The 11,402-nt window shown below is 38.5% G+C and overlaps 1 protein-coding gene across 2 annotated transcripts; it reads left to right on the top strand.

Annotated features, from left to right (window-relative positions):
• Positions 1–1,612: 1,612 nt before the first annotated feature.
• Positions 1,613–11,250, top strand: LOC106161230 (sushi, von Willebrand factor type A, EGF and pentraxin domain-containing protein 1). 2 transcript variants are annotated; one of them, XM_013538238.2, is made up of 17 exons: positions 1,613–1,764; positions 2,351–2,417; positions 2,910–2,943; positions 3,267–3,776; positions 4,185–4,364; positions 4,697–4,876; positions 5,189–5,362; positions 5,575–5,760; positions 6,361–6,531; positions 6,835–7,008; positions 7,353–7,679; positions 7,922–8,092; positions 8,376–8,525; positions 8,817–8,942; positions 9,051–9,272; positions 9,656–10,132; positions 10,504–11,250. In XM_013538238.2, the coding sequence occupies exons 2-17, from the start codon at positions 2,370–2,372 to the stop codon at positions 10,698–10,700; spliced, it is 3,327 nt and encodes a 1,108-aa protein (XP_013393692.2). In that variant the 5' UTR covers positions 1,613–1,764; positions 2,351–2,369; the 3' UTR covers positions 10,701–11,250. The 2 variants fall into 2 exon arrangements, with proteins under 2 accessions (XP_013393692.2, XP_013393617.2); XM_013538163.3 differs by having other exon boundaries at positions 1,712–1,902.
• Positions 11,251–11,402: the final 152 nt, after the last annotated feature.

Raw genomic sequence — 11,402 nt, 5'->3', positions numbered from 1 at the left:
AGGAAATAAACTTAACACAGAACTAAAGTGACTAAAATTAGAGGAAACACAGCTGATGATATCAAAGCTTAATAAAAAACTACATTGTAACTTAATAGACACGTTTCTTTAGAAACTGATCATATGGTATTTTTTCATGCCAGGCACGTTTCTTTGTACTGTTTACACTTACTGTTTCGCAGAACTTAACTTGATTCTTGACACCTCAGCACCCTGGCAGCGAATCTTTTAGTGTCTGCATTTCTTTAAAACGCTACGTTACTTTGGAGTGTTAAATTAATGGCATTAAAAGGTTGCAACACATCCTTTGTGGGGCGATTACTAATATAGCAAACAGGATATAAGGATTCGTCTGAATCCTGTTTCACTAAGTAATACTTATCAGGGCTTGATTGGGCAAGGAAATTTCGAGATAATCCTGATAATCAAGATCCCGGACCTAACAAATTGGCTCATTATATCTTTTGCCTTTTTTCCCATGTTATTTCCGTTTGTACTTCCATCGGTTCTTCAGTTCGTTAGCTCCCCCCCCCTTTTCCCGCCTTTAACCCTCATTTAATACTCGTGGTGAAGTCCGTTTTCGCCCGTGCATGCATGCATGTGGATGACATTAAGTTTCTGTATTTAGAGAGGCAAGTTACCCATGTGGGAGTTGTTACAGTATTGTCAGTACTTCACTTGACTCACCGCGAGTTGCCCCAAGTTTTATAATATCATACTCGCCTACAGTAAGAGGGCATTTGTTCGCAAACTGTTGGCAAGTGTTTTAAATTCAAATTTGTTATTTTGTGAATGTTGATTTTAAATGCGCCCCGATTAAAATCTGAAGTTTGATATTCAACAACAACTACATGTAGCACTGCGTCTGAGAGATAACAAAGCACACCCAACCGAAAAATTTTTAGTCGTGCCTATATTCCTCCCGTCAGTACGGGGATACATGTACAATGACAGTATAGAAAGAGGTTAGATTTTTTCGTCCCCCCCCCCCCCCCCCCCCCCCCCCCCCCCCCCCCCCCCCATCTTGTTTTTCTTGTCGTCCCGGAACTTTGTTTGAATCATGGTTTGAAACATTAAACAGGAAACGAAAATCCAATTTATGGCTAAATTTAACTGACTTATGTTACAGATAACGGTTCAGATCACCACATGTGGTTTTTTAAATTAAACAACAGCAGTTCCGTGAGGAACACTATCGCACTCTATTGGCAAAATGTCGTACTTCAGATAGACAGCTATTTTATTTTGTTTGAATCGTGACAGTATAGTTTAAAAAAAACAGTTTCGTAAATATATTTGTACTGGCTAAAAAGTCTTACCAGTGGTACATGGCAATGTATCTTTATCTAATCAAAACATATATAAGTGCATATAAAGTGTATATCCATATGTTGTATAGGTTCTAAGAATGATGCTTTAAAATTGTGAATTAATATATTTTATACTTTATTCAGCACTATAATGCTCACAGCTCCATTTGCAGGCTCTATACCCAACTAACAACATTAAACCCGACTATAACTTGGCGTCCGTGTAATAAAAACTACATCATTTTTTAACATATCTACTGTATTGAGATTGGGTTTAAACTTGCTTATGAGTAAAGCGACGTAGCAATTAACCCAAATAATCTCGTCGTGCAACAGCTTTAGATATTTCACTTCCTCTAAACCCGAACACGGGCCACAAACCAGACGTTCTCGGAAAACAGGACGCGCATGTCAGCAGATTAATTGCGTGTTCAAAGCACAGTTTGAGCGACTGGTAAGTAACAGATAAACAGATGAAGTGAATGCTCCCTGGATTTTGTTTTTCAAAATTTTTGAGGAGCCGACTGTTAAGTTTTACTCTGTGCAGCTAATCTATAAGCGTTGGCGAAATTTTAATAGACAAAACCTGGAGGTAAGTAATAAGGTTTATTTTAATACACTGTATATGTTTTAATTAATAGATTAGAAATAATTATTTTGTTAAAAAATTACATTCAACTTCAATTTGGATGAGGTAGTAAAAGAATTAATTGTAATATACGTGAAGTAGATGAAGTATGTTTTGTAATATAGCTCTCTCTCTCTCTCTCTCTCTCTCTCTCTCTCTCTCTCTCTCTCTCTCTCTCTCTCTCTCTCTCTCTCTCTCTCTCTCTCTCTCTCTCTCTCTCTCTCTCTCTCTCTCTCTCTTACACACACATACACATACACACACACACACACACATTTTCTCTGTTTCCTTCTAGGCCTGGGTATGCACATTTGTATGTGTTTGTGTGCGTGTGTGCGTGCGTGTGTATGCGTGCGTGCGTGCGTGCTACGTCTGTAATATTTCTATATTACACCTGATATTAATTTTCTAGCATTGGTTTCATTTTGAAAATGAATAAGTTGTCCATCTTGCTACTTTTGGCTGGTTTAACTCAGCACGTGAGTATTCATACCGACCTTGATTTATTTATTTTTTTTTTTTTGATAATTTGGATTAAATATAGATGTTTTCCGTAAATGTTTATAGTACAAGTTGAACGTGTTATCCGGATAAAGGCGTGGAATGTACCATTTTTTGCTTTTATAAGTTTTATGTGAATATAAAACAAACGAACAAAGAAGATCATTGTTATTTGTTCCTTATAATCTGACAGTCATTAGCGTTTTTGATATGAAATCGTTAGATTTCTATTTCATCACTGAAGGAGCAAAAGAACAGTATCTTCATATGTTTTAGGTTATAAATGTCGTCAAATCTATTGCCTTAAGACAAGACTAGATTAGACTAGATTTTCTTTTTTTTTTGTACATAAGTGTCTCTTTGTTTAAACTTTAAAAGATTTATGAAGTATAAATATCATAAATCAACTTATATTTGTTTGGTTATTCAAAAAGCTGTGGTTTCAATTTTCTCTCGTTTTGAATTTATAGGCGTTCGCGGATTTTAAATTGACTAAACCTGAAGGTAAGGTATAAAAATATTTTTTTGATATTCTTACATATTTTAATACACAGATTAGAAAGTATTATTCTATTGTAGAATTTATGTGCAACTTCAATTTGAATGAAGTACAGTCATTCATAACTAATCACGCTGTTTTCGGAGCTAAATAAGTCAATTTAACTGCTACGTAACTTATGAATAAAGTAATTTATTTACAAATTCAATCTTGTGGTTGCAATTTTTCAAATAAAAGTATGATAAAATCATTATTATGATTTGTCTTATTTGACGTCACAGAAACAATTCAGACATGGCATGTCGCAGTTTCAACCCTTTATTTTCAGAACCCGATAAAACAGTCGTTTTCATAGGAACACGAGCTGTCCATGACGGCCGACACATAATAAAATACACCCAAGGCAGGCAGGTGCGGCCGGGGACATGGTCCCAAGTGAGAAAGGACAACGTCCAGGAAGGCGGCACCTCTTTCTTCAAAGCCTACAGGCAGCCATACCCTTCAGACTCCTATTTAGAAGGTACAGAGCTAAAAAAAGTGGGAGGGTTTGAGAAGCGTATCAATGTGTGTCGAGGCCACGACTACTTCCAAGGCGCACGCACGTGGATTCTGACGGCAAAATCATGTCCAGAATACGGGCAGGATAGGTGGGTGGAGGAGTTTTATTTTTACGTCGCCTCAGAAAGGAAACCAGGGACCGCTCTTCACCGCTACGGTGTCTGTCAGACCAAAAATGGAGGAATATACGGAAGAATTGTAGCACGGGGATCTACTGTGAGCATCTGTCACGGTCCTGACGTCGTTAAAGAGGAGGGCAACTTCTACACCTACCCAGGAAGTATGTAACCGTTTCTTTTAGCTTTGCCTCCTACCATTAAAAGATTTCATTTAATATTGCGTTTTTTTAGAATACATTTCCCTTTAAATTGATTTAGACTGATTTTTGTATTGTACAAAAATTATTATTGGAATGGCTAGCATTTTTCTGCGATTTCTACATTTGAAGATCATGTAAAAGAAAAAATTCGGCTCTAAAATCGGCGAAAATGATTTTGCACGTAGTGTATATACATGTATTTCGTAACAGAATCATCTCATGGTTAAAGGGTGAAAAAAATCTTCCCAGTCCTGTGTAGAGGTTTTTGAATAATTAATGAATCATTTTGAAAAACAAAGAATAGCTAGTGTTTTGACAACCAAAATCATTCAAATGGCATTAAGTATAATACTTGTTAAAATTTTGTAGGGCTGTTCTGTCCACTTCTTGAAGCGCCCTCTAACGGCTTTCAGACCAGTTCCGAGTTCAGAGATTACGGCGTGGGCGCGGTTACGTTTGCGTGCAACATTGGCCATCAGTTGTTGGGGAACTCTGCAATACAGTGTGAAGATAATGGGAACTGGGCAGGGCAAATGCCCACTTGCAAAGGTACAACCAGAGGCTTTTATTATGTCCTTATTGTCATGTTATTGTTTACGTCCAATCAAATACAGTAAAAAAATAACGATACAATGCAATTATAATCATATTATTGTTAGTTTCTCAATTGGCAAAATGTGTACCTGTCCATAATGATATTCATCATAATCACACAGTATGTGCCAATCAAAGGGAAAAACGTACTTATATAGGTTGTATTCTAATGCAATATGCTGCGCGTGAATGGAACAATTATTTTGTGTATATTATTATCATGAATCTAATATTTATAGCTAAGAACTATTTTTAAACATAAACCACACACATAAACATATTTCCAGCAATCTCCTGTGGTCGTCCCAGCTCACCCAACCATGGTTCCTTTACGGGAGATGATTTCACATATCGCAAAGATGTGCAATACAGCTGTGATGAGGGTTACCAATTGACCACCTCTTCTCCAAAAACAAGACAGTGCTTGGATACAGGGAGCTGGAGTGAGGGAGAGCCGATATGTGAACGTAAGTTTGTCTGCCTGTCTGTCTGTCATTGGTCTCCCACTCTCTTTTGTATTTTCTTCCCTTTTCTAAATTGCAACGAATGATTAGTGCGCATTCTTTTTTTCCTTTTTTTATTTGCCCTTTTTTAGTTACTGGTACATGTATGTGAACCTGTTCACACTGGAAGGTGATCTTTGTATCAAAACTTAGATAGGTAACAGTGACATGTAGGTCCTATACATGTTTTTGATAAAAGTTTGTCCGTTAAGTTTCTCTTCATCTCTTCTTTTTATATAACTCTTACTTTAACCCTGATTACCATGTTTTATCTAGGTATTGAATGTAATGTTCCAAATGTCCAAAATGGCAACGTTAAAGGCGGGACTAGGTTCTTCTATGGCGACACCATTTCATTCGTTTGTTTCCCGAGATATACTCTAAAGGGTGCCGCCAGTGCTACGTGTACCAAGGATGCCATTTTCAGTGATCCTATTCCAACTTGTGAAAGTAAGTGGGTTACTGTATTTAATAAATATATATTGAAGAAGGTGATCTAAAACTCGGTAGTGACCACTGGCATGAGGAAACGATTCTCTCTCTCTGAAAGGAGCTTTTTTCTAAAGTACACATGGACTACAACAATGCAGACTTTAGTGTATTCTGTTTAATATGATAAAGATAATGAACACCCACCTTAAATCGAACACTAATTTTTGCAGGGAAACGATGCCCCAACCTATCGCATCCCACAAACGGAATCATGACTAGTTCCCGTGATTTCGTGACCGAATCCGAGGTGATTTTCGTATGCCACGAGGGTTACCGTCTGAATGGGGAAGAAGTTGTGAAATGTGAAGAGAACGGTGAAACAGGTGTATGGTCTGCGCCCGCACCGACATGTGAACGTAAGTATTAGTCTCATTGGTTTCTACAACTTATTCAGATTCTGCAAGATAAAATATATGGAATGCATTTGAATGCGCCAGTAATGAAGGCATCCAAAGATTTTAAAACATTATATGCAAACTAAGGCTTCGTTCACATGGAATGTCTATTTTCTAAAAATCTATTTTCTATTCGCGCTATCTTATGATCACGGTCTGTGCCCTGAATATCCCGCCGCGTAATTACTGGCAGCGCGAGCCAGTTACTTATAGTAACTTATAGTAACTGGCTCGCGCTGCCAGTTACTTATAGTAACTTATAGTAACTGGCTCGCGCTGCCAGTAATTACGCCGCGGGATATTCAGGGCACAGACCGTGATCATAAGACATGTCGCGAATAGAAAATAGAATTTAGAAAATAGACATTGCATGTGAATGAAGCCTAATTGTACGTGTGGCTTTTATTTATCGCATTTGATAATTCGATTCAAGAGGAGCGACCTCCTCCCTACCATACCAGAAGAAGAAAAAGATATAAAGAATAAGAATCAATAGATTCAATGAGAGCGCCATTGCAGTTAGTTATCATTGCAATGTTATTTTGCCTATCCTTTTTACAGAGATAACCTGCCCTGCCCCAGTGGATCCTGCACATGGAAGTGTACTGGGGACGGATTTCACATATAACAGTGCTGTCAGCTTTATGTGTGACCCTGGCTTTCAAGTCAACGGAACCGACCGCCTTGTCTGTCAGAAAGATGGGTGGGACTCCGAACCCCCCACTTGCGAAGGTATGTGTTACTGTACGACAATATCGGATATGACACTGTACTGCAGAGAGAGAGAGAGAGAGAGAGAGAGAGAGAGAGAGAGAGAGAGAGAAGGAAATATTTGTTCCATTGTTCTTCTTATTAGGAAGACTAAAGGTAATTTAGCAATGGGAAACATGACATTTGATATTAATTTATAAATCTTTAAGATCAGTTTTAGTTTTTTCGTGTTCAATTTTTTCTCTACATTCATCAACCGTCTGTTTCTGTGTCACGTTCAATAATGTACAGCCAACATATCAATTCTGCGTCTTTGACTTGCAGCCATCTCTTGCCGAACCCTACCAGTCCCTGCTAACGGCAATGTCATGTTCACCTCCAAAACGTATGGTGGCAACGCCCAGTTCAGCTGTAATGCCGGATACAGACTTGATGGAAAAAGCAATCTATTTTGTTTAGAAACAGGAGAATGGAACGCTCATCCCCCTCGCTGCGAACGTAAGAGTTGTGCTCATGCTTTGATTTCAAACAGAACATATACAAATAACAGAGGCTCTTTTATATGCTTTATTTGGTGAATAACTTGGGTTTCTTGGTACTTATAGATTTAACATATCTGTGAGATATTATAACCTCAATAGTTGATTTAATGTTTAAAAATGGAAAACCTGTATGAATGCTCTAATACCCCTTCCTTGTTTTAGAATACGAAATGTCTCGCACCTTCAGTTTCAGAAAACCAACGAAGACATGATTTGTGCCGATAAACATCTGTACAACGTTTGTACACTGAAACTTTCGTTGAAGTTTTGGACTTTACTCTATCTATGGTTCCCTTACAGCAAAAAAATGTCCGCCTCTCCATCCACTGGCTCACGGCTCCAGAGATGGCGACTCATTAAGTTACCCCAGCACTATAAACTTCACCTGTTTTCCTGGATACGAACTTGTTGGCTCAACCAACACAAGCTGTGGAGAAGACGGCACCTGGAGTCACCCTGTCCCTACGTGCCGTGCCTGCGCCATCGGGTTCTATAAAGATTCATTAGGGCCTGGGCAGTGTACACAGTGCCCGGAACATTCCTCTACAGCTTCTACGGCAAGCGCTAACAAGGAGCACTGTCAGTGCGTGTCCGGAGCTACGCGTGTTGAGTCCGGTGATTGTAAAGGTGACTTCTATATTTTCATATAAATATGCGGTGATATTGTGACTATTTACTCTACTAAAATTAACGTTAGATTCAAAGCCTACACTAAAGAGTGCATTCGGGTAAATAGATACAAATAAATTGATAACATTTGTTCTAAACCTAAACTGGTAGTCCTATTGTCATATATAATTCAGAAATAACTGGGTCATATTTTAAATGTACTTTCTATTTTTAAAATGAAGCGCCTTTTAAACTTTCAGTCATAACATGTGAACCACTCACTGCCCCGGTCAATGGCAGCGGTCAATGTCCAGGGACAGGTTATAATGACCAGTGCGTATTCAACTGTGATGCTGGGTTTATCCGCCAGGGTTCACACAGTCGCAAATGCACTGCTGATGGCTGGACGGGAAACCCAACTACTTGCACAGGTAAGTTTCTTTACATTTCTCTGGTCCACCCTCTTGTTTTCATTGGTTGTTAATTTTCATATGTAAGTTTAAAGAAAAAAAACGCTTAAATTAACAATGTGCTTTTTTTCTTTAGACATCCTTAATTAATAGGAAGTTGAATGAACTAATTGATGGCAAATATATTTCCTGCTTGAAAGTGTACAACAGTTATATGATGACTTCCAGTTATATACAATAATATAAGCTATGATTTCAATGACACTCGTTTCATTTCAACCTTTGTTGTAATGCTGTCTTCCAGCCTGCCCAATGAACACGTATAAAGAATTCGAAGGTATTAACACGTGTACGCCTTGTCCACTTAACACACACACCAATGGTCTGTTGGGAACATCGCTCCAGTCCTGTGTGTGTAAACCTGGTTACCGTCGAGACAGTTTCACTTGTGTAGGTAAGTAAATGTTCCTTTGTTATATTTGTTTTTTTTCCTTTCGGATTAGATCTTAGGCCACATAATCTGAGAGCACATAGTGAATTATCTGTTATCTATAGATTACATATAAACCCACTCGATGTTTACCAAAGTGTATTTGAATATAAAAATGAAAGAGCTCACATTAATAAAGAAAGAACCATTTGACTATTATAGAGGGATTAAAAAGATCCACCTTGTGTTATACACTCCTCTGCACTCTTCTTCTCGTCGCAGTTTATCTTAATGGGAACACTTTTTTTATTGTAGACATAGACGAATGTGCTGTCAACAATGGTAATTGTGACCAGAGATGTGAAAACTTGCCCGGCAGACACATGTGTAGCTGTACCATTCCCGGATACGTGTTGGATAACGACGGCAAAACATGTACACGTAAGTAGACCCAGTTTTTCATTGCCTTTACGAAACAGGTTTTCTCTTGATATTCTGCGAATCATGCAGTTTATATCTCAAGTTTAACATTTTTCATTTTTGTTCTAGTTAACAAAACGTGCCAGTCATTGACGGATGATATGCCTGCAAACGGCTTCCTTGAGTGCAAGCACTCGGACCGAGAGAATTCCGACATTTGCCACGTGAAATGCAACCGGGGTTATTTCTTCGTGTCCGGGATCAACAATTACGTGACTTGTGGCACAGACACCGACTTTATCTGGTCTCACCGTGTCATTAACAACACCGCTAGGATACCCCCTTGCACTCGTAAGGAAATTTAATTTTGAGCTTGCATTTTTAACCAAGGTCATTTTCATTTGCGCAAAAGTCATTTCTGTTAGATTTGAAGATTGCGTTTGTCCTTTTATGTTTTAAAATTTTGTTTTTTTTTACATCGTAGATAATTTTATCAATTATTTTGTGTCCATTGATGAATTATCCGTGCTAAGGGTTTGTTCAATTTCCTCTATAAAATAACGGTATACCTACATTCATGGCTCCAAGGATTGGCATTCATAAGTTGAACTGCTGTTTTACAGGGAGATGGTCAGAACGCTGTCATAGCACAAATGCTGCAGTTTTAACTTACAGAATGGAAAATAACAAAATAACAATGTCCATGACATTAAAATTGCAACATTTGTTTGCAGGTGAGTTTTTCGTTGATACCAAGCTTCCAGTGACCGTAACTTTCAAAACCAAAGACAACTGCAACAATATCGAGTTGCATCTTACCGCTCAGCAGCTTCAGCAAAAAATACAGGAAAAAGTCAACAACCTCAACATTTGCAGAAAATCGTGTGAGGTCCAAGACGTCAGTACAAGATGCGACCAAAGCCAAGGCAACAGCGAGGTGGTTGTGACCGTCAACTTTGGCGTGCTTATCAAGAACCCAGATGAGAACGTTCCGTTGGACTGCGACACGCCGTGTAAACGGCTTAATATGCGACAGATGTTAAAAGAAACATTCCAGTTGAAGCAAGCTCTCGAAGGATTGTTTAAAACACAGACCACGTCGATTGATTATGCAGAGGCCCGGCCCTCCCTTGATAGCCAAGGTTTCAGCTACCAGAAACCACAGATACTGTGTGACCCGGGGAAGGTGTTGACATCAAACAGACTATGTGGTGAGTTTTCATGTATTTTTAGGTGGGGGTATACTGCAGGCCTAAAATCCACGTGGAAAAGAGAGAGAGAGAGAAGGGAGAGAAACTACCAAACTCCTCCCCTTATTCCAACCAATCCATATTCTCTTTAACATACATTTATACCTGGTCTTTTATTTCATGCTTGTTTGTATGTACATGTAGCATTCTTTTTAATTTGTGGTACTCGTTTGATGGGCATTCTTGCTTGTTATTTCGCCTCTACGTATGTGCTTCCCAATACACTTGCATATTCTTCCGATTAAGAGATAAGGAGAAACTGCCAAACACATGTACATTGTAATAGTTTAGTTACCAGTTTGTACTTAATGTTAATATTTTTTTCTTCACAGTGCCCTGTTCCGCTGGATATTATCTACCGGATCGAGAGCTAAGGACCTGCCTCCCATGCCCTGTTGGGACCTACCAGACCCTGGAAGGGCAGACATCTTGCAACCCTTGTTTGGAAGACACGACCACGGCCGGGGAAGGCTCCTCGCACCCGGTTATGTGCAACGTAGTCGTACGGAAAATATTTCGCAAGAAATAGTACCACTTTGTGACATTGAAATTGATGTAGCGCGTATGCGCACTTCTGACATGTATTGCATTTTTTCGGTTTGCGCTTCTGATCAAAATTATGATTTGATTATGTGAACATGACACTTGATACCATATCCTGTCTTGAATCACAGTCATTCTCTGGTTTAAAATAGACAACCCGGAAAATGCTATAAATAAATACTTCATCTGAGATGTCAATCGTGAATAACAGTAACGGGTCTTTGTTTTTTTTTCTAAATTAAAAGGGTTATTGTTCGATCAATAGAGCAATTGCTTCTGGATTCAGTGAAGAAAGGTTTTTTGCATGCAGTGGCCACGAGAAGACGTCCGCGATGCAAATGCCCCACGCAACATGCATTCAACGTATTCCCTTCACATCAAGATTTTAGATGTAAAATTGAGATTTTTTAAATACTGTTTATCGATTACTTTTTTGTTTTCAGCGAAAATTGGCATATTTTCGACTTTTAATAAATTAGCACAATGTTCCATTGTTTTGGTATTCAGAGCTTAATAAATGTATTATTATAAAGTTTCTTGTCTAGTTCTGTCGTGTATTGTTTCACAGCACTGATTTTAAGCAATCAAACTCCGTTTTTGTTCCGATGGACTTTTCATAGCTCCATTAAACTACATAATCCTGATCCGAAATTTTTGTATCTTATTTTTTTTCATATAGCCTTTGCAT

Source organism: Lingula anatina, chromosome 1, assembly GCF_051362555.1.
Source record: "Lingula anatina isolate TDL-2025a chromosome 1, LinAna3.0, whole genome shotgun sequence".
NCBI classification, from domain to species: domain Eukaryota; kingdom Metazoa; phylum Brachiopoda; class Lingulata; order Lingulida; family Lingulidae; genus Lingula; species Lingula anatina.
This window is presented reverse-complemented; position numbering and strand designations above follow the sequence as displayed.